We start from the raw sequence: 23303 nt of genomic DNA, 5'->3' as shown, positions 1-23303 counted from the left end.
GCAGTTTCAGTCCCATGGTGAGGCCTGAATCCCGATTGGAAGGGATCCAAATGGTCCGTTTCCTGAGTGAGTGCCGAGGGCCCTGCTCCTTTCTGCCACTTACCATCCGGCCTGGGGCGGGGCCTGACAGGCCTCACTAGGACTGCGTGCTGCTTGCTGCCTGCTGCCCAGGAGGACTCCCCTGAGTGAGTGCCTGAGGGCCCTGCTCTTGCCACTTACCATCTGGCCCAGGGCGGGGCCTGACAGGCCTCACTAGGACAGTGTTACTGCAGGAGGGGCACAGAGTGTTTTTAAAATGTTTTTAAAAAATTTCTTTTGGATTTTTTGTATGTGGGGGGTGGGGGTGGGATGGATGTTTGGTTGGGTTTGGGGAATTATTTTTTATTTTGATGTTCTTGTAATTTTTACATTTTGTATGAATTTGATCATTTTCCTTATCTGAGTTAATGTTTGAGCTATTAATAATGGGCTTCTGGTTGAACTGTAACTTTAGTTATTGTAGATCTTGCAGATAGCACCTCAGGTTTAAACACTAAACAAAATTAGGATCAGCAGATACAGAGATCATTATTTTTTTGAGGGGGAAAGAGGTAGAGCTCTTTTAAATGTTTTACAGTTGCTATCTGAACCATACGTACTTGTAATCAAGTTCCTCTGTATTCAATGAAACTCACAATGAAGTTTTTTTGGGGGGAGTGGGGACACAAATTCATAATATGGTTTTACATAAAGATATATGCCACCTATTTCAAAGAATCACTCTGAAAAATATTTGAGTCCAGATTAATATGGAAGTAGTCTAAAATGCCGTAATTTCATATTTCCTTCCCTGAAAAGTAAAACACTGTGACCATTACTCTTTGCATATGTTGATCTTAGCGGAAACGAAAAGTAGTATGTTTGGCTCAGAATAAACCCTCTCAAATTAATGGCCAAATTAAAAGTTATTTCAGTTGCATGGTTAACAGCCATGCTTGGAGTTTTTCTTTTTCAAAAAAATTAAATAATAAACTGGGGGAGCAATTTTTATTGGAATCGCAACATGGAGGGAAATGAGTTGTGACATTTGCAGGAGCAGGGGGTTTGTCATGTTGCTGGAGAGATAAGGGTTATATCGCCTCTCCCTGAAGGCTGTGGTCATGATAAGACTCACATCCCCAGCAATTCGGTCTTAACTTTTAAAAAATGTGCATCACCAGGCTATTCAAGAACTGCACAGTTTATGTCTAGCTTAACACTAAGAACAGTGTAGTCAGTTTAATGAAGTAAATCAGTGCAATTCAGGCATAAAAACTGAGTCGGTCCAAAAAGAAGCATGTGAAAAGGTCCTGAAATAGTGACATAAGTGACCATAAATGTGCATTTAATAACCTTTGATAGACTCCGACTAGAATCTATATTTTGTAATCCGCATGACAACCACCATTCTCCACGATAAAATACAAAGGCTGCATCCTATTGCAAAGTATTTAGAGTGCGTACTAACCTAAGCAGTTAAATTTACTTAAAATCAGTTGAGACGCAAATTTCAAGTTATTTATATAACGTACTCTTACCTTGTAGGGACAAAATCTTGCAGCCAGAAGTATGAGATTAATGTTGACAGTATAATAGACAAAGATGTTGCAAATCCTTTTAAAATGTTGTCTGCATATTTTATAACAGCAGCTATGACAAGGCCTCCAAGTGCCTGACAAAACATTGAAAAGCAAGTTGTCATCATATTTGAAAACTTCTAAGGAGAGGCCTTTCTTACTATGCAAAGAAAATGGAAGACTGTCTTTTCAAAGACGGCACCTCCCCTATGGCTTTTGTAAGTATTGCATTAAATAGGTATTTGTAACACTAACATGTAGGGCAGGGGTCAGCAAACTTTTTCAGCTGGGGGCCAGTTCACTGACCCTCAGACCTTGTGGGGGGGCCGGACTATATTTTGGGGGAGAAGGACGAATTCCTATGCTCCACAAATAACCCAGAGATGCATTTTAAATAAAAGCACACATTCTGCTCATGTAAAAACACCAGGCAGGCCCCACAAATAACCCAGAGATGCCTTTTAAATTAAAGGACACATTCTATTCATGTAAAAACACGCTGATCCCCAGACTGTCTGCAGGCCGGATTGAGAAGGCGATTGGGCTGCAACTGGCCCCTGGGCCTTAGTTTGCCCAACCATGAGTAGGGTGAGGAAGTGCAAAATTATATCACATTAATAATAGGGCTGTCAACTGACTGAAGAGAACTTAGTTGATTAATTGGGGTTTTGTCAATTAAATCTGACTATGAATAATCTGAAGTAAAAAATGAAACTATTATAAGATGACACCTGCACTGTCTTAGAAGAGGCATTATGCTTTGTGTTAGAAGTTTGATTTGGTGGTGGAATTTGCCATCATATGTATATTTCAATTTAGGAAAAATAATGTCTCTGATTAATGGGGGGGGGTGCTTTTTAATAAGTCAAAGTATTTTAAACTAGTAATTAAACTGAATAAAGATAACTGACCCTCCTCAATAAGAAGCAGTGGTACTTATCCCAGAAAACTGACATGTTTAGCCTGTGAGAGAATATGTTCTGCTGGTTTTTGAGTTAAATGTAATTCTGGATGCATTACCTGCAGAATGACGACTATCCAGGTGAGCTGGTTGTAACCTTGAAAAAATCCATTCTTTGATACAAGTTCCCCATCATAAATGTACACGCCCATCAAGCCAAATATGCTGCCAAAAAATCCTAAAAAAGACGAGACAGATTTTTTTAAAGCACAGTGAAATGAACAGCAAAAATAAAAGAAGAAACTCTCTTAATTCACCTGCATGTAGAAATGCAGGTTGGTCCCCTCCTGCGTCAATTAATGTGCTCCACGTGGGGAATCCCGAATCATGTCCTGGTGCTTGCAACTAGTATAAAGCTTTGTCTGTTTACTGGCAGGTGCTGGTCATAGGTAAAAAGTAAACTGGCTGCCTCTCTTGTTCAAGGCCTTTGTTATGATTTTTTTTATCCTTTTATCCTTAGCCACCAGACCAGAGTGGGAACTCTCTCGCCCAGGTCCACCAACCAAGCGTCACTCTATTGATTGCCCATGACTGGGCAGTTTGAGCTTTAGACTTGGTGGGCTGTTCTGCCCTGCAATGTGGCTGGCCATGGAATTTATGCCTGCTGGCCGCTGGAACATGACTGCTGGCCACCCTGGGCATGGTGTTCAGCCTGTGACGGTTGAAACTGGCACCCACCCGGAGCAGGATATTATGATATTTAAAGCCCTAAACAACATGCTCACAGCATATCTGTCAAAAGGAATGTCTTTCCCCTTAGATTTGAAAATGTATTTATTAAAGCAAGCTTTTAATTTGTGAGTCTGTCACTTTTAAGAGTTTCCCCTTTTGAAAAGACTATTTTGCTCTGAAGCTACGAGTTCTTCATTTTGAGCCTACGTTTTTGCATTTTTATTAGCTGCAAACTATTTTATCAATCATTGCTTTTCTGTTTTATATACACGAAGGAGCGTCTTCACCCCCATCATTCTGCCCAGACACTGAGGTCCAGCGCTGAGGGCCTTCTAGCAGTTCCCTCACTGCAAGAAGTGAAGTTACAGGGAACCAGGCAGAGGGCCTTCTTGGTAATGAGGCCCGCCCTGTGGAACGCCCTCCCATCATATGTCAAAGAGATAAACAACTATCTGACGTTTAGAAGACATCTGAAGGCAGCCCTGTTTAGGAAAGTTTTTAATGACTGGTGTTTTAATGTATTTTTAATCTTTGTTGGAAGCTGCCCAGAGTGGCTGGGGAAACCCAGTGAGATGGGCAAGGTATTATTATTATTATTATTATTATTATTATTATTATTATTATTAGCGGCTTTGGGAGCAATTTGGGAGCGGTGCGCCAATTGTTGCTTATGAAGAAAGCTGGTGTATACAGTTTAAAATAAATAAACAGAATAAAAATATGAGCCTCCCCACTTTTTAAGATCTGCTTTAAAATTCTCTGTCTTTCTCAGTGCATGGGCTCCAGAATGCCCAGGATGCTCGTGTGGGGACATTTCCAAGAATTTCAATATTTATGCGTTTTTCTGTGTCTGCTGAACCCTTGGAACCAAACCCCCTTGTAAGATGCAATCATACTGTAAATGCATTTCTATTTCCTGTGCTTTAAATTTTTTTGCAGTTACATTTTACTGTTATAGTTATTTTACTGTGTAACCAATAATGGATTTTTCAATGCTGCCTTGAGTGCATTTAGGAGAAAGGCAATTAGCAAAATTAATAAGGATGGATTCAACTGCTAACATGAGGTCTCATAGCACAATTGTACAGTCAATTCAGATCTAACCTATGAACTGGAGAGGAGCTTTTCTACAGGTTCATAATATATCTCTACAAATATACATGCAATCATATTTTTAAAATGGCAGTACATAATCCTGTAATCAGTTGTTGAGAAATGATATATTTTGTTTTAAACAAAAGGAATTCATGCGTGTTTTTATTACACAATTCTATTACAGACATGGGGGGAGGGATTTAAGTATTCATCAAGAAAATGTTTGCAGGATACATAATATACCCAGTTTATTTTCAAAATAAAGGCATAGTATAAATAACTGCCACATTAGGATTATGCTTTAAACTGGAAACATGCAGTCAAATTTAATCTAGTTCTAGTACAATACATGAGCCAGGATCCAAAGTCTTATCTTAGGTTTGCCCGTGAACTTGCGACACTTCAGACGGAGTGTTTGACTTTTGAATCTTTAAACAGAGGACCCTCATGGAAAATGACAAAGCATTAAAAAATCCCCTAAAAGAGAATTTTAGTTGCACTGTGGTTTGGATCTCAGCTACCGTATTTAGCACCCATTAGATGATATCAAATCAAACAAAACAAGCTGACTCAGATGTTAAATGAACAACAATTGTATTCCGAACAGGATGCAGCGTTTAGAGTTCCTGTTAGCAAAGTTAATGGCAAATTTGGCATATGCTTCTGTAACAATTTAATTACACTAAAGCATGTTGAGGTACTCCGATTAGATTCTGCTGGAAATCTGAATCTCCGTTCTGTCTTTTTCTCGAAACAAGACTCACCCAGCTGAATGTTCCTGATCCATACTGACTGTTTTGTTTCTTTCAAGATTTTCTCAAAATACACTCCAGCAAATCCGCTTGAAAAGCAGGCTATAAGTACTGCCATCAGGCCCACAAACTGTGATCCTGCTGAGAGTTCTTTAGTGGCTGCTTCTTGTGAATCTGATGGCCACTAAAGGAAACAAGCAAAATAAAACATGTATATTAAAATCGTACAGCAAGTTGCCAAATATAATTTAATATAGCGCAGAAGCTTGTGCTTTGTTCTTGCTGACAAGAAGCGAAAAGAGGCAATGAAATACCAGAAACATTTCTCATCCAGCTCTTGTTTAGTCCTTATACACATCTTTATACCCATGAGCAGCTATTGATGGCATTCCAAGTTTGCAGTGAATCAAACTGTACTGACAATTGAATTGGGTTTTTAATAATCCCCTTTAAAAGTTGCCTAGGCATAAAGGTAAAGGTAAAGGGACCCCTGACCATTAGGTCGAGTCATGACCGACTCTGGGGTTGCGGCGCTCATCTCGCTTTATTGGCTGAGGGAGCCGGCATGCAACTTCCGGGTCATGATTAAGCCACTTCTGGCGAACCAGAGCAGCGCACGGAAACGCCGTTTACCTTCCCGCCAGAGTGGTACCTATTTATCTACTTGCACTTTGACGTGCTTTCGAACTGCTAGGTTGGCAGGAGCAGGGACCAAACAACAGGAGCTCACCCTATTGCGGGGATTCGAACCGCCGACCTTCTGATCGGCAAGTCCTAGGCTCTGTGGTTTAACCCACAGCACCAACTGCGTCCCATGCCTAGGCATAGTCCTTCACATTAAAAAAAAAAAAATTCCACCCAAATTAATGCCCACCATTTTGTTTTGGCAACTTTTTGGTTTGTGGCTCTAAACATATGCAGGTTGCCCTGATGTTTATGCAGAAGCCAGTCCTGCTTATCTCAATGAGACATACTCTCATATAAGTGTGCATGTGCTGGTAGTACAAGGTTGCATCCCTGTGGACACTTAATTGTGACTTCCGAGAAAACATGCTTTGGACTGGGCTGCACATTTGCAAGGTTAAGCATGTTTACCTGAGACTAAAACTTACTGAATACAGAGAGCCATGTTTCCAAACAAACACAAACAGACATGTGCTGTAACGCATGCTAATAAAAACATCTAGTTCTTAATCCAGTCTTCTGAAGCGTTTGGGGGGTTTTCAGGTTTACTATTTTATTAAATGCTGTTTGTGTGTTACCTAACCAGGCAGAGGGCCTTCTCAGTAGTGGCGCCCTCCCTGTGGAATGTCCTCCCTTCAGATGTCAAGGACATAAAAAACTACACAACTTTTAGAAGACATCTGAAGGTAGCCCTGTATCAGGAAGTTTTTAATGTTTTATATATGCTGTAAGCTGCCCAGAGTTGCTGGGGAACCCCAGCCAGATGTGCAGGAAATAACAACAACAACAACAACAACAACAACAACAACAACAACTAATCCAGCAAGTCTTTCAAGAGATGTTCAACACTGGGAGCACTGAATTCTATGTTTTGTAAGTGGTGCCCCTAAAGAACTAGGTACGTTTACTGGTGACATGGCCTATATCTTGGGATCATATCCCAGAACAGCATGCATAAATTGAACATGTGAAATATGTTTAGGACAGTATTTATTCTGCTACTTCCTTCCAAAATAACAAGATTATTAAACAGTGCCCAAAAGAGTTGTGAACATTTGGCCCATGTTGCTCCGCAGAATCACATCTGCTTATCAATGTTCAATTAATCAGGAGTTCAGTGCACCCTTAAGGTATATTTGATGAATGAATCACAAGCAGAGATCCAGGGAGGGACATTTATTGACAAAAGAACTGATTGCAATTGTGTTCTATTTCTTTATTCCTCTTTTGCCATTTAATATCCAATTATGGATTTTGTGACATGAACACAGAGAAAAGAGTTTGCCCAGCTTCATTGCAACCAAGTTCAAACACATGAAATGGATCCTGAGGTTCTGTTGCACTTATTGATCTGCTTCAGACAACATCCCAAGCTAAATGTTGGCTTAGGAAGACTGTGAAAATGTGCATGATCCCGGAAAGAAACACTATTATTAGTGGGACACAGTCTGTAGGCAACGTGTCAAAACTGTCCTTCATGTGTTCTTTTACAACAGTTTTTATCAGCAGAATACAGTGGTACCTCAGGTTAAGTACTTAATTCGTTCCGGAGGTCCGTACTTAACCTGAAACTGTTCTTAACCTGGAGCACCACTTTAGCTAATGGGGCCTCCTGCTGGTGCCGCGCCGCCGGAGCACAATTTCTGTTCTCATCCCGAAGCAAAGTTCTTAACCTGAAGCACTATTTCTGGGAGTCTGTAACCTGAAGCGTATGTAACCTGAAGCGTATGTAACCTGAGTTACCACTGTAGAGAACACACAATATATCTTATTATGAGACTCTTTCCTGGCCAATCTTAAAACACCCTTCTGAAAATGTTCCTAGAAGGTACCCATACATTTATTACTAAGCAAGTGCCCAAATATTTAAATGTTTTAAAGTCTCTTGGATCTTCTTTGATATTTTACTGGGGCTATGATTTTGTGTCTTGTACAGTGGTACCTTGGGTTACAGACGCTTCAGGTTACAGACTCCGCTAACCCAGAAAAAGTTAAGAACTTTGCTTCAAGATGAGGACAGAAATTGCGTGGTGGCAGCGCTGTAGCAGCGGAAGGCCCCATTAGCTAAAGTAGTGCTTCAGGTTAAGAACAGACCTCCAGAATGAATTAAGTTCTTAACCCAAGGTACCACTGTACTCTGTATTGTCTCATTTCTCAGCTGACAGCATCTGCAGTCAATGGATAAACTGATCTGGGAATCAACATTTCATAAGGATTCCACCCCTATTCTCTCATTTATACATATCAATAAAAAAGCAATCCTCCCAGAACAGATTTAGGAGGCACAGAGGGAGAGAAGGAAGGGATGTTCCACTGTGAAGCCAAAAGTCCTTCGTTGGATACTACCAGTGCTTTTTTTCTGGGGAGAAGCAGGGGTACGCATACCCCTAAACATTTTGTGAATCTAAGTTTGGCCTCATTGAGGGGCAGTATTTTAATATGAGTAGGATAATGAAAGTACCCCTAAACTTTATTTATTTATTTGGGGGGAAAGCACTGGATACTACCCCAGGTATTAAGTAGTAAAGCAAATAAGATCTACACTTTTAATATTCAGGAGTATGTTTATGTTAATATTTACCTGTACAAATGCAACTCCAGCCATCAAAATCACTAATGAAAGCCATTGATACACACCTAATTTCTTACTGAGCATGGACACAGAAAATAACGCAGTGGTAAGAATTTTCAGCTGATACGTGACCTGAAAAGACCAAATCAAGATGACTCTTGATTAATGACTCATTATTTGTGTGCACAATATTAAAAACAAACAAACAAGCAACAGCAAACTCCTCAAAAGCATACCATACCTGGTAAGTGGCTGCATCTAGGTTTGACAAGGCAACATACAGGAGATTATTCTGTAGTGTGTAAATCCCAGAAGGAATAGCCAGTTTAAGTGTCTCCATAGGCTTATTAAGGATTTCATCATGCAACACTCTGTTCAGAGATCGTAAATTGCACTCTATGCAAAAAGAGAGGATAATAAACTCCTTGTAAGTTTTAACACAGATTAGTGTGGCCTATTAATTATAACAAGCTTTTTTGCTAAAAACTTTTAGAGCTTTGCTTTTAAACATGACATTCCTAAGCAAAAATTTGCATAGCTATGTAGTTAATGTCCATTTACAGCAATGGGTTTACCGCGGTGTCTTCACTGCATAACTGTGCAAAGCTGACAATGGTTTGTCCCGATTAAGATATAGCAATATCTAGTTCCTGCTGATGAAGACATCTAACTCGTCTCTTCAGCACTAGGAACACTGGCAGCAAAATGAAGAAGTTGTTGCTGTGTCCAAAATACAATTCCGTACATTTCTAATAGTTAATTCAAGTGGTGAGTGGCAACAGAATTGTAGCAATAACAGGACCACCAAGAAACAAGAAGATTATAATTGTGGATGGGAAAACCTGAGTTTACAAGACGTGGAATTTTTTATTTTTTTTACACACGCACAAACAAGATTAAGAGGTCAAACTGCTCCCCCCCCCAAAAAAACCCCAGCCCAATGAGGTCTGAGCATGCTCAGTAGCTGTGGAATACAGTTGGGGGAAACAAAAGACAGGTAGGTGTGGGAAGAAGAGTGGAATTTTCTTTTTTAGGAAGACGGGTTCCTGCAACACTGAACACGAACAATTCATTTTGGAGGGAGGATACAATGCAATATTTTGCTAAAGGTCCCACCTTGTATTGAAAAAAGTATTAACCCCCTCATAATAAACAAACAAACAAGCAAACAAACAAACAAACATATAGCAGACACCTACTGCTGTCTTTGTAAACCAACAAAATACACGCCGTGATCTTCAAAAGCTCAGCAATAACCACTGCAGTCGAAGATAGATAACGAGGTCCTTCTTCTTTCAGTGTCCTTGAATACCGCATAGTCAAAACCAAGCTAGTTGTCTGGAAGACCAAAATCCCCAAGGAAAGGTATTTTAAGTTGGTAGACATAGCTTGACTATCGCTTTCCTGGGGGGGGGGGGAAGGAAAAGAAAACATATATATCAAATGTAAAACAGGGATTACTGAGTAAAATAATATGTTGAAGCCTGTTTAGGAATTGCTTTCAGTACAAAAAGAAGTCTCTGAAGTCAAGGAGTAACGAACCAAGTTTTTTTAAATGAAGCCACTGCATTACAGGTAGAACAAATGGTCTATGGTGGCAGCGCTGAGCCAATACAACAGAACAATACCTTGTTTTTGCGTACTTTGGCTGTTGCTACTTGCTTTAAGGACTATTGCTCACTGGGTTTTTCTTTGAGCCGCCTGTCAATTCCCCAATTAAAACTTCAAGTACCCAATTAAATTCCCCAATTAAAACAAAAGCAGGAAGCATTTTGAAGACAGTTAAGAAAAACAAATGTGTCTTTTTAAACTATATAAATACCCACAAATCAGCAGGTAGTTAAAAAAAACCACCCCATGTTACTAAGGAGGGGTGTACATGGGATGTTTATTTTACAAATTAACTAACAGATGGGTGATTCTGATTTATAACCTGCCCTTCCACTTACTAAAGTAGCATTCAGTGCAGCCAACAACATTCATCATGCAATAAAACAATCAAAGCAGCACAGCAAGGAAGTAACAGAGTCCACTTCAAATGCCAACACTAACAGAAAGCCTGCCGGAACAAAACAGTCTGTGTGGCAGTGAATAATTTCACTGCTGGTGAAATCTATGGAAAAGACCAAGCACTGAATGTCAAAGCAGGAATAGGGAACCTAGACTACAGTTCCCATCATCCTTCCCTATGGGGTTGATGTGAGTTGTAGTCCAATAACATTGGTCTGGCCACAGGTTCCCCATTTGAAAATGGGGCATAGCAAAAGCTGATTAAAAAGTCAGAACTGTGTAAAAAGCAACTCCAACCTACTCTTTTACACACCTTTAGAATTTCATCATGATTTTTCAAGAGCTGGCAGCTATTCTTCTGTATCTGATGGTTTCAGCGCCTCTCCTTCCCCCACTGGAAGTCACATTTACACACATACCATACCCTCCAACATTTCTCCACTGAAAATACAGATGCCCTATTCCATCATCAGGGACGTGGGTGACGCTGTGGGTTAAACCACAGAGCCTAGGACTTGCCGATCAGAAGGTCAGCAGTTCGAATCTCCACGATGGGGTGAGCTCCCGTTGCTCAGTCCCTGCTCCTGCCAACCTAGCAGTTCGAAAGCACATCAAGTGCAAGTAGATAAATAGGTACCGCTCCGGCGGGAAGGTAAATGGCATTTCCGTGCGCTGCTCTGGTTCACCAGAGGCTGCTGGCCACATGACCCGGAAGCTGTACGCTGGCTCCCTCGGCCAATAAAGCAAGATGAGCGTCGCAACCCCAGAGTCGGCCATGACTGGACCTAATGGTCAGGGGTCCCTTTACCTTTACCTTATTCCATCATCAATCATCAGTAGTAGTATCATCATACCCCACCCATCTGACTGGGTTGTCCCAGCCACTCTGGGAGGCTTCCAACATATATGAAAACGTAATAAAACATTAAACTTTTTTTTTTAAAAAAAAATCTCTATACAGGGCTACCTTCAGATATCTTCTAAAGGTTGTAAAGTTACTTATCGCTGGGGGGGGGGGACATAACCATACCCTCCATAAGGATGTCCTAAGGAAAAGTGGGACATTCCAGGATCAAATTAGAAAACTTCTGTAAATCCAGGACTGTCCCTGGAAAATAGTGACACTTTGAGGGTCTTACGTACAACTTTACTAGAGTGCTGTGTGTGCATGAATATTTGGGCCTGGTGTTGTCTCATGTAGTTCCATACTAACAGGAGCATACTGTTAATAAAGCAGACTTTGGAGCGTACTCTCCCACCAAATGTAGACTTTATTAGGGTTGCACAAGAGTTGCATCGTGCCCTTAATACACAAGAAAGCTATACAAATTGTCAGAGCCAGGCTGGGGGCCATGGACAGCTATATCCAAATTTAATCTTCTGGAATCAATGAGGGAGAGGAATCCACTCTCAGGCTCGCCAAATAGGCCCCTCAGTCTGCTGAGGTAACTTCTACAGATTACTTGAAAGGTTATCAAAGGCATCTATACTTTGACAATGACCTTGCCGGCTTCCTGTTGCAGCAGAACAAAATTTAAGTTTGTCTGGAGATCAACACAGGCCTTTGGAGACATGGTACACAAAGGAATGAAAAGACCTGCAATACTATCCTGGAAGGCCAGGAACACTAACTTGGTTGCCTTCAGTGCCAATTAGCTGGTGTTACAACTGCATGATCAGATCATAAAAGGAACCCACTCCCAATTAATTTCCATGGGTCTGATTTGAGTAGAATTTAGGTGGACACAACCCTCTTATCCCTGATTCAGGATACAAACACTTTGACTTTTGAGGGTTACATCTCCATCACCAACAAGGCTATACTGCACTATTTTGCTTCTCTCTTAACTAGTACATTATTCAAACTTAATCTCTAATTTCACCAAGATAAAGACGCCCCTGTTTTTCTTTACTTCTGCTTTCTACTTATCTTGGAATCTGATTGTTTTGTTTAAGGTACAGGGCAGATCTGGGTTACATGTCAGGATTTATCATCCCACAATAGAGAGCTATTGCTCTTTGGGGTGTAACACCTGAGAGAAACTTATTCTGGCTGCCATCTCTATCTCAGAGCCTACACCTCTGACCTTATGGCTCTAATATCACAATTTTTTTGTACTTAACAAACCCCAAAAAACTTTTCTCATTCCACCCCCCATTCATGTTTGATGAAGAGTTGTGCAGAACTCACAAGCTTGCCAAAAGGTTTTAATTATTTTAATTATTTTTCCAAATTATAACAAATCAAACCAAATTACTTAAATTTAATACAATATCTCAAAATCAGGTTTCCTGCTCCTGTTGTCAACATATGTCCATAATTTCCCCTCCCATACCACTTCCTTTCTTATTTTGTCTCCAGCTGACATCCTTCACTTGACATTAAACCGGCTTTTTTCACCTTACAAAGAGCAAGCTTGCCAAAATGTTGTGACATTTTCGTTGGCCCTCATAAAGGTATTTATGTATTTCTTTTTTAAAAATTGTATACTGCTGTATCATAAATATATATATAACAAAGCAGTTTACAGCAACATAAAGCCATACCATAAAGCCACAGGAAGTTATTATATAACTAATTATATGGTTAACACCGCATGAAGTTAGCCTCCAACATGGGGGCAATCACTCAGCAAATCAGTTTCTCAAATTTATATTTAAAATAACAATTTTGTTTGGCTCTTACAATTCCCCACCCCAACATCTTATCAAACTTTTCTCATTGTTGTTAGCCGCTCTGAGCCCGGCTTCAGCTGGGGAGGGCGGGATATAAATAAAATTTTATGAGGATGATGATGATGATGATGAAAGTCTTCTGGGCTTGAGAGTGTCTACATATGTCTGAGAAGAAGAGAAAGGCCAGTTTTCAGGATATTGTGGGCGTGTGTGGGTGACAAGCTTTTTGGGAGGCCTGCGGGTGGCGCTGTCGGTTAAACCACAGAGCCTAGGACTTGCCGATCAAAAGGTCGGCGGTTCGAATCCCAGTCACGGGGTGAGCTCCTATTGCTTGGTCCCTGCTCCTGCCAACCTATCAGTTCAAAAGCACCTCAAGTGCAAGTAGATAAATAGGTACCGCTCCGGCGGGAAGGTAAACAGCATTTCCATGCGCTGCTCTGGTTCGCCAGAAGCGGCTTAGTCATGCTGGCCACATGACCCGGAAGCTGTACGCCGGCTCCCTCGGCCAATAAAGCGAGATGAGCGCTGCAACCCCAGAGTCGGTCATAACTGGACCTAATGGTCAGCGGTACCTTTACCTTTTAGCTACTTATTCACCCTCGATAAAAGCTTCATGGAAAGAAACTCAGAGCGTGGAAAGAGAAGCTGCCATCTATCTCGGCTTTGCTCGTTCCTCCGTCAGGCCGTTTGGCTCTTACCCCATTCCAGCTCTTTACCCCATAACAGAGAGGCGAAGTTGCTTGCCACTGGGAGAGGTGGGAAACGGGGACTTGCTAACCTTCTCCATTGCACTGGTCCCTCCCAGGCTAGGCGCCATGATGCTTCCCTCTTGCCACGGTCCAGGACTGCCTCTCGTAAGAGGATGAGAGAGATGCTCAGCAGAGGAGGCCAATGCCTGCTCTGCCTCTATGGAGGGGATAGCTGGCATGAGCTGCAACGCTGCTTTTGCAATGATGCCAAAGTAAGAAAAAATAAAAGTCAGGAAAGAAGAGCCTCTCTGGGTACAAAGCCTTCAACGCTCTCTAAGGGGCTGGTTGCTGCTGGGTGCCATTTTGACAGGGAAGACAGGCCAACCTCCAGCCTTCTCAGCTTCCTCCTTCTCTGCCCCCAAGACAGGAAGGGGAAGAGCATGGAGCTCACTGGACTTGTGTAGCTCCTCCGCTCTCAAGAGGGCAGCATTCCCTCCAACGTTTCTCCGATGAAAATAGGGACATTATTTTAGAAGACATCTGAAGGCAGCCCTGTTTAGGGAAGCTTTTAATGTTTGATGCATTACTGTATTTTAGTATTTTGTTGGAAGCTGCCCAGAGTGGCTGGGGAGGCCCAGCCAGATGGGCAAGGTATATTATTATTATTATTATTATTATTATTATTATTTATTAATTATTATTATACCCCACCCAACTGACTGGGTTGCCCCAGCCACTGTGGGTGGCTTCCAACAAATATAAAAAACCTAGAAAAAAAAACATTTTTAAACTTCCCTTTACAGAGCTGCTTTCAGATGTCTTCTAGTGACTTATCTCCTTGGCTTGGGTGTGTGGAGGGTCGCATAAATTCACAGCCTCCAACATTTCTCCGATGGAAATAGAGACATCCTAAGGAAAAGCGGAACATTCCAGGATCAAATCAGAAACCTGGATGGCTTCTGTTAAATCCAGATCTGTCCCTAGAAAATAAGGACACTTGGAGGGTCTGGGGCTTGCAAAAAATGTTCCGCTGTGCGTTCTCCAATGGCCTCTTATCAGCAGTGGGGTGGGTGTATGGGAATCTATGACAGCCTTAGGAGAAGGCCTGAGACGATTTCGGCTGGTTAAAATACGGTACCCTTAAATATGCGTTAGAGTGGGGATTTCTAGTTTATTTTTGCTCTTATTTTTTATTATGCATTTTGTTTGTCTGTTTTCCAATTGTATTTTAATGTTGCAAACTGCCCTGTGATCTATGGCTGAAGGCCGTTATACAATTTTAATAAATTAATAATAATAATAATAATAAGCTGTTCAACCCCTCACCCTGTCCTGTCCGCACTGGCTCGGAGGGCAGGAAATTATGATGGTCAGGTGCTACCTATTCAGCAAGCTCCTATTACCTGCTAGCCAGTCAAGGATGCTGAATAGCTTCCTTAGAGAAGAAATCCAGATGCGATAAATTCCTCCCACTATTTATACTTTCCGGAAGCAATTAAAATGCCTTTTTGCTCCAACAAGTTTTCCCAGTTGGCTGAACAGATCTCTGCCAGGGGTGTCCGTTTTGTATTGTTTTTTAAATTCATCTTTTCTTATTTTTTTACACTGTTCTTAATGGTTTTTACTAGGTTTTGTAAACTGATTTGAGATATATATGTGAAACTCAGTATACTACTACTGTGGCACTTTAGGACACACACACAAATGTTATTTTAGGATGGCACCCAATACTATTCCTTTTCCAAGCAAATATTAAAATAATAAAGTTTTTTTCAATCTGCTGGCCAGATAACCAGCAACTTTTTGCTTGACCAAAAGTTTTTTTTAAAAACTGATTAATATATCTATCAACTGAATACTGCAGTCTTAATCAAATGTGAACTTAACGTCCCACAATACTTATTTCCCAATGACATTACAGAGAAAAATATCTGATGGGTTCTTGCCTTGAGTTTTCCAGAGCAATGTGGATTTAGAACTGAAAACCAAAGTTTGGGATAGAGGATTATAGCACAAAGTGGTAGTAGCTATCACTAAGACTAAAAGGAAGGAAGTAAGTTTACAGCTAGGTGACTTTCCAATGCATCTGTGACCAATTTCACCTTTTCTTTACACCTTTTCTATTGTAGATGATGCTACATTTAGGAACCTAATGGATGCCTGGTACCCAAGAAGAGGATGATCTGGGAACAGACCCAGCCTTGATTTCAGTATCAAATGAAAGCGGGAGAGCTCAGAAAGCGTTATTTCATGAAATCGTATGAGTTGCTTATGGCAACTTAGGTGAAGAAATGCTAATCTGACAAGGACAAAAGGGAATGAGAACGATATCTGTGGTTTTTTTAAAAAAAACTGTTCAGGGATTAGAAGAAATAGCTGTAAGGGAATAAGATAGGAATAAGCCCACAGGAAGAAGGAGTTACAATATCGTAAGGTATCCTGACATTCTGGGATGGGGCAAGGCATAAATGAATTTGTACATTTGTAACATTTCAATTCAAAGACAGGTGTATTTCACATTGACCAGCATTTTGAGTTTTGCACAAATGTCTTGGAAGTGAAAAGAACGCGTCTAACTGTTCTTAAAATTCTCCTGCACGCATTTTATATTTGTATAACATCTGAACAACTAAACAAAATATAAGCCAGAAAGAAATACCAATTTAAATTTTCATGAACAACCTTAACATACGAGCTGCTAACTATGGCCTAATAAACAAGTCCAACAGAAGACAGATGGCTGTTTCTCCTGAATGACAAGTTTCTCAACTTTTATGTCAAACCAGCTTCGGCTGGTGGCCCAGCTACGCCCTTATCTGGATAGGGATAGCCCAACTACTGTTGTCTATGCTCTGATAACCTCAAGGTTAGATTACTGTAATGTGTTATAGGCAGGGCTGCCTCTGAAGATGGTTCAGAAACTTCAGTTGGTGCAGAATTCAGCAGCCAGGTTGCTCATCGGAGCAAGACAGTTTGAGCATAGTACACCGGTCCTGGTTCGACTGCACTGGCTACCAATTAGTCTCTGGGCCCAATTCAAAGTGCTGCTTTTGAGCTATAAAGCCTTAAACGGCTCAGGACTAATTCTGCATGTTCAAGTAGATTTTGGGCTTATGACAATCAAAGAGAAAAACAACTATGCCACATACAAACCACTTTTGAAACTAAGGGGATTTCCAAAAGTGGTTTGCAATATACACATCTATTATTTGAAGGGGGATGGGGGGCAAAGATTTCTTTGACATACCTAATTCCTTTGGCATACCAGAAGTCGCTCTTTGGATCCTCACCCCCATTAAGAGTTCAGCCAACAAGAAAACCCCCAACATATTCAGCACTGTTATGTATTTTCTTAAGAGCATTCTTAATAAAAACATATACGGTAGAAAATGGTTAAAAAAACCAAAACAAACCATAGAGATATACTAACTTCAAGTATAATCTTCTCTCCGTTTTCTGCCATTTCAAAAACTGAAATGTTAGGCACATAGAATTATTCAGTCAACCTTGCTGGAGAAGAACGACCCATCAGGTATCAGTTGATAAGTTCCATGCCACATTTTCTTCCCAAGCTGTCTTAGAAGAAAGCACTCGATTTCCAAGTTTTGTGTAGCATCAGCTTGCTATATGCCAATTTTGCTTGCTGCCGTTCTTCTTCAGCAAACACCAACCTTTGTAGCATATGCAAAATGATTTCATTTTCTTGTAGGGAAAACGTTTTTCTAAGTTAAGAGGTGACTCCAAAAGACCGATTCCTCATGTGGACACTTAAGTACCTTGCACACAGAAAAGCACTTTTGATGCTATGCTGTACCTAACACCGCCTTTAAGGCAAGTGACGTGTCAGAAATTGTGTAGCTAGCAATATGCTACGCGTTCCACTGAAACAATAAACCACTCACTGTTAAGCACGCTGCAAAGCACAGCCTGTTTAGAGATATTTATTTAAATATCGTGTTTCCTCTAGATAAGAAATCTCAGACTAAAGATCTCCAAAACAGAGACTGAATTCCACAAAGCACTTTATATATGCTAAATATTTACGAACATAGAAACTTTCAACATAAGGTTTAAGCCTGCTATGTGTTTGTGGAAATGGACAACTACAAAATGTTTCTAAGATGCAGGTTGATAACCTTATTTGCTTCTTTAGAACAGTGCATGGTACATGAAAGACCAAAATGAATGGAGTTTTGCTGAGCAGCAGAGGATGTGGTGCATTTTTATTATATTCAGCAGTATAATTTTGGGGGTAAATATTAAATATCTATAACCTTGTCAAAAACAATGTAAGAAATACTTTACCAATGGTTTTTTGAGGGGGCGGATATGATGGCAAAAAGCAATGGGCTCAGGTTTTAACACAGGGGTTTTACGCTGGAAATCTTCCTATTTGTAGAAACTACTGGGGCAACAGAACAAATTAGCCAAGGGAGACTTTTAGAAAACTAAGGCTGAAAGCCTGCAACCTTGAACACACTTATGGCTAGTCCTACTGAACTCAACAGAACCTATTCCTGAGCAGACATGCATAGGATTGCACTATGAACATTTAAGCCTTATGGAATAGAGGCATTAGGAATTAAAATAGGAACTGTGATTATTCAGATTAGAAGATATAATCTTGAACATAAAGGTACTGAATTGATTTTAGAATGCTGTATTGTTTTACTGTTATTAGCCGCTCTGAGCCCCGCTTTGGCTGGGGAGGGTGGGATATAAATAAAATTATTTTTTATATTATTATTATTATTATTACTACTGTGAGTGTGCTGCATGTGTTTGCCCACCTTACAATAATAGGCTAAATCTGGGCTGGCTGCAGCATTGACTGGGTCTTTGGCCCCAATGGAGTTACCTAGTGGTGAGCTGTATTAGTCTTCCCCTAACCCAGTGGTTTTCAACCAGGGTGCTATGGCACCCTGGGGTGCCTTGAATGATGGTCAGGGGTGCCATGGGCAACCATGGCCTCTGTCCCTTTTTTCTTCCCTCCCTCCTCTGATGCCCTCTTGCGTCTCTGCCTCCCAAAGGCTTATGGGGCTGTTTGTTGCTGCAGCCCTGGTTACAAGCTCCCCAGATGAATGGTGCCTCTGGGGCTGGCCAGGGGGTGCTTTCCAAGCCCCTGTGGGGCAGTGTGAGGAGGCGCCTCTCTTTGGGGCGGGAGGGGGGCAGCTCAGAGACCAGGGGCGGCAGTGAGAGGGGAGAAGAGAGGAGGCTGAGGGAACACTCTACAAGGGAGGGTATTTGAAAAGGGGTGAGGGGGCTTTTGGCTCTGCAGGCAAGGGGTGATGTAACTGAGCTCCTGAGCCCCACAGGGGTGTTGCAGAAGGAATGTAGTTGGTCAAGGGAGCTGTGGACCCAAAAAAGTTTGAAAAACTTTGCCCCAACCTCGGGGCAGCTTGGAGCCACCATTTAAATTCCTCACAATGCTTCGGGGTATGAATAAAGGCTAGTCAGCACATGCACTACCCACATTGCCCTACACCAGGGGTCAGCAAAATTTTTCAGCAGGGGTCCGGTCCACTGTCCCTCAGACCTTGTGGGGGGCCGGATTATATATTGGAAAAAAATATGAATGAATTCCTAAGCCCCACAAATAGCCCAAAGATGCATTTTAAATAGAAGCACACTTTCTACTCATGTAAAAACACCAGGCAGGCCCTACAAAAAACCCAGAGATGCGTTATAAATAAAAGGGCAGTCTACTCATGTAAAAACACACTGATTCCCGGACCGTCTGCGGGCTGGATTTAGAAGGCGATTGGGCCGGATCTGGCCCCTGGTCTACACCCATCAATGTAAACATAGTTCTGTTTGTTCAAACCTCTCTCTCTCTAGTTCAGTATTTCCAACGTCAGACCTCACTCGCAAGTACTTTGCAGAGAATTACAACTTTCCCCTTCACATTGTCAAAAGTTGTTGAAGCAGGCCATAAAAGAAAATTGAGGGGGGGGGCAGGGTATCCATTTCTTTGAGAACAGAACCCTTCACTTATTTTAATTATTTCAAAAGCTTCTCCTGAACCAGAATGCTTTTTTTAAAAAAAAAATATTAAGACTGATGTTCCAGTCTCATAGTGTGAAGGTAGAAGAAATCTAGTCAAGTTTATTATTCTGTTACGTTTAGCTTGTTTATCTGCCCTGCTGCCTGTCTGTTTCGATTGTGTATTTTTTTTTTAAAAAAAGTTGTATAATCACTTAAAAACACGCAAACACAATTGTTAAGTGCCTTGAGCAATTTTTCAAGCAGAAAAGCAGGATTCGTGAAGGAATAAATACCCTCAGTTTTCCTGTTCTACTTGCTATCGCCTAACCTCACCCATCTTTGTTCCATACTACCTAAGCTAAATTTCAAGAGGATGGAAGTTGTGGTCCAAAACATCACATCAACGCACGCTTCCAGCAGTAGTAATACTCACGACGACTATCTAAAAAGCACCTCACCAGCCATGAAAATAAAGATTTATTCACTGCTCAAAGCAGAAAAGGGTATCCCACCCATTTCAAGGTGTGACGCAAATCTCACACAGCTTAAGCTGTGATGCAACCTCATCCATAGTTATTTCAACAAAGCACTTGGCAAAGGTAGATGTGTTTTTCAAAGAGTGATGACAGTAGCAGTGGCACTAACATTTGTAGACAATTATTAGCTTGACTTTCAACTCAGAGGTGGGCAGAGTTCAGGCTTGCTGAATCTATTTTGTCTCTTCCTAGAATCAAAAGATTACCAACCAGAGTCAGGTGCAAGAGACATGAAACGGTTGTTTGCATACATAGGACTACTAGAAAAGAGATTACTTTCTTTTGCACCAGAGTCCACTCCTAGTTACTACAACTTTTCTTCATTTCAGCAGTCTAACTGAGCTGGAAAAGTCATTTTGCTGTTGCTATCGTTAAACAATCGGGAATTGGAAACCCATGCAGATCTACTGCAACTCACACAATTTGCCAGTAGATCCCAATATGCTCTCTGTCTACCTCACCCTTTTTTAACTGTACCGCTGCCTTCCTTTTGTAAGCCACCGAGTTATTTCTTATCTCCCAGTTGACATCCTCTTTCGCCCTCCTGTTATGTTTTCTAGTTCTTGCTCAACAATCAAAAATCAAATTCAATTTATTAATCCTCCAGTTTCCCTTCAATAGTAATTCTACAAAGACACAGATATTTTAGGATACTTTCCAAGATCACTGTCTCCCCCCGCCACCAAATTTCAATTACCAGGGAGGATATGAGAAACCTGTTTCACTATGCTTTTAATACTTCTGGAAATTGTACAACCTAATTGTGTGGGAAAACCTTTCGAAGAGGCAATGTAGAGAGTCAGGCTGTAACCTGTAAAACATGTGATACATCTTCAGCCTCCTCTACTCCTCCCTGCCAAATAGAAATTCCCTGACACAATACACAAAGGTGTGATTAGATGGCTGCTATTCAGATATCAAATAAGGAAGAGCGCAAAACCTGAATCCTGATGCACAGGAAATTCTGGGCCTCATAGGTTTACATTACTCCACAGATTAGCTGTTACTGTGCACACACAGAGAAGCAAGAGTTTGATATTGACTTAGGAGTTCCTGTGTCCAACTCTCTGTGGCAAGAGTAAATGGAATCGTTTCCCTCTCTTTATTCATAAATAGTACATACAAGGTTTTCATTGTGTAAATGTCACTCCATATTTTCTCTTTGTATAATATAGTGATAGGTGCCAGCTGGAGAAGTACACATAGCAACTTTAGGCTGCAATCCTATACACCTATACATATTTTCTTGAGAGTAAAGCTCAGTGAGACCACACTGCACTTCTCCTAAGATTTGGACAAATGTGCCATTAATCCTTAGGTACAGTATAAACTGAATTAATACAAGTGTAGTAATTCTGGGAGTTTTGGCTGTTTGTGTCTTTTTCATATGCAAGGAATGGCAGTCCTTTTTCATTGCATCTTTCCCAGTGTTAAGATTCAAATTTCCCCTCAAAATCCAGTTCCTTACCTACCTACACCCCTGGGCTACATGCTCCTGGCTTGCAACAAACTAGCATAAATTTGTTAAATAAAACCATAGAGGAGTTGCTGTTCTTTCTAATTAACTGCCATGTCTCCTGTGTTCCTCGCTTGCCAAAGTACAAGTTACTAGAATCCAGGCCATCTGAGTGTCCAAAGAACTCAATGCACATTAGTAATAAATTTGTTTCTCAACAGTCCTTCACGTTGAGCCCACCAACAAGCAGGCAACCTATTTGCCAGGAGTGGCATAAGGCACAAAGGAATGGCAAGATATCTCTTCACTTCATGCATCCCTGATCCAAATGTCTCCTTACATTTTTGTAACCCTCAAGCTTAACTAGCCACTTCTAAGCTCAGTGGTCGCTTTCCTTGGCGCCAGACATTTCTAAAACAAGAATCACAGAACTGCAGAGTTGGAGGGGGGTCTCCGGGGTCATCTAGTCCAACCCCCCTTGCAACGCAGGAATGCAGCCCACAGCGGTCCCTGGCTAGCCTCAAACCCCCAACAGCCAGACACGTTGACCCACTGCACCAATCACAGAACTGCAGAGTTGGAAGGGACCTCGGGGGTCATCTAGTCCAACCCCCCGCGGCGAGGGAATCTTGGACTTGAACCCTTCACCCTGAGATCAAGGGCCTCATGCATCACCGACTGAGAGCTGCCTCCCAGCTAAAAAGCCCATCTTTTATCCTGGAACAAAAAAAATCAAAGCTCCTCGAGGGACTCCAGAGGGCAATGCGCAAGGCGAAGGAGAGAACACGAAACTTTCCTTTCCTCGCCGCGATCGCAAAGCTTCAGGCACGGCCGAGAACGGGCTGGCTGCGCTTGGGCGGGACGGCACTCTGCACATGCTCGGAGGCACCACCGGCGTTCGGTGGGGGAGCCCAATCCCTCGGGGATGGGGTGGGGGGTGCTTGAAAGCCAAGCCGCCCCCACCCCGAAGAACCCCGCCTCCTCCAGCTTCGCATCCCCTCCGGGTCCCGATTCCTCCCGCTGCCTCCCTCGGCGAGGAGCTGCCCTTCCTTCTTCCCGCCCGGGTCTCCTTCGCTTCCCATCCTCACCTGCCGCGCGGGGAGCCTGGCGCGCTTCCCTTCCGGGTGCTGCTTTCTCCCCCCCACCAGCCGCCGCTGCCGCCGCCATCCACTCCCGGTCCCGCCCCGACAACGCTCCGGCTGCAGCTGCGGCTCCGCCCGCTCGGTTCCCAGCGCCCCGGACGGCCCTTCCTTTCTCCGAGGCCGAAGCCCCGCGCTCCTCCAGGGCGAACTTCCCCCGGGGAAGCCCCGGAGTGCGGGCGGGAGAAGCTTTCCGCAGGGCCGGGGAAAGGAGGCTGAGGGGCTGAAAGCGAGCGGAGGGCAGCAGGCACCCGTCGCCCTGGCCCACCTCTTCCAACCCTTTTTATAAGTGCCATGCACACAGTCCTGGGACAGATTTATGGTGCCATAAGCCTATCTTCTTTCACACAGTTGTTGTTGATTATTATTATTATTATTATTATTATTATTATTATTTAACCATGTTCTCCTTCATGTTAAACATTATCTCTCTTTTTCTTCTACAGGAGAATGGGTAACTTTCAATAACAGTGTTATAGGA

At 42.0% G+C, this 23303-nt stretch overlaps 1 protein-coding gene across 3 annotated transcripts in view; it reads right to left on the bottom strand.

Moving 5' to 3' along the window:
* The window catches only part of SLC35A3 (solute carrier family 35 member A3), a 28150-nt gene extending 5274 nt beyond the window's left edge, over window positions 1–22876 (bottom strand). The window contains exons 1-7 of one of the 3 annotated variants that reach the window (XM_081916091.1): window positions 22772–22876; window positions 9531–9735; window positions 8573–8727; window positions 8341–8463; window positions 5088–5259; window positions 2616–2734; window positions 1557–1690 (exon numbers count right to left, since the gene is read on the bottom strand). In XM_081916091.1, the coding sequence (XP_081772217.1) occupies window positions 1557–1690; window positions 2616–2734; window positions 5088–5259; window positions 8341–8463; window positions 8573–8727; window positions 9531–9717 (890 nt within the window). In that variant the 5' untranslated portion in view covers window positions 9718–9735; window positions 22772–22876. Of the gene's footprint in view, window positions 1–1556; window positions 1691–2615; window positions 2735–5087; window positions 5260–8340; window positions 8464–8572; window positions 8728–9530; window positions 9736–16953; window positions 16976–17136; window positions 17555–22771 lie in introns of those variants that run through there. The other 2 variants (XM_081916089.1, XM_081916090.1) reach the window with 2 other exon arrangements.
* Window positions 22877–23303: the final 427 nt, after the last annotated feature.

Source organism: Podarcis melisellensis, assembly GCF_964234715.1.
Source record: "Podarcis melisellensis genome assembly, chromosome: 6".
NCBI classification, from domain to species: domain Eukaryota; kingdom Metazoa; phylum Chordata; class Lepidosauria; order Squamata; family Lacertidae; genus Podarcis; species Podarcis melisellensis.
The sequence above is the reverse complement of the archived record's forward strand: the minus strand, read 5'-3'. Positions and strand labels throughout refer to the sequence as shown.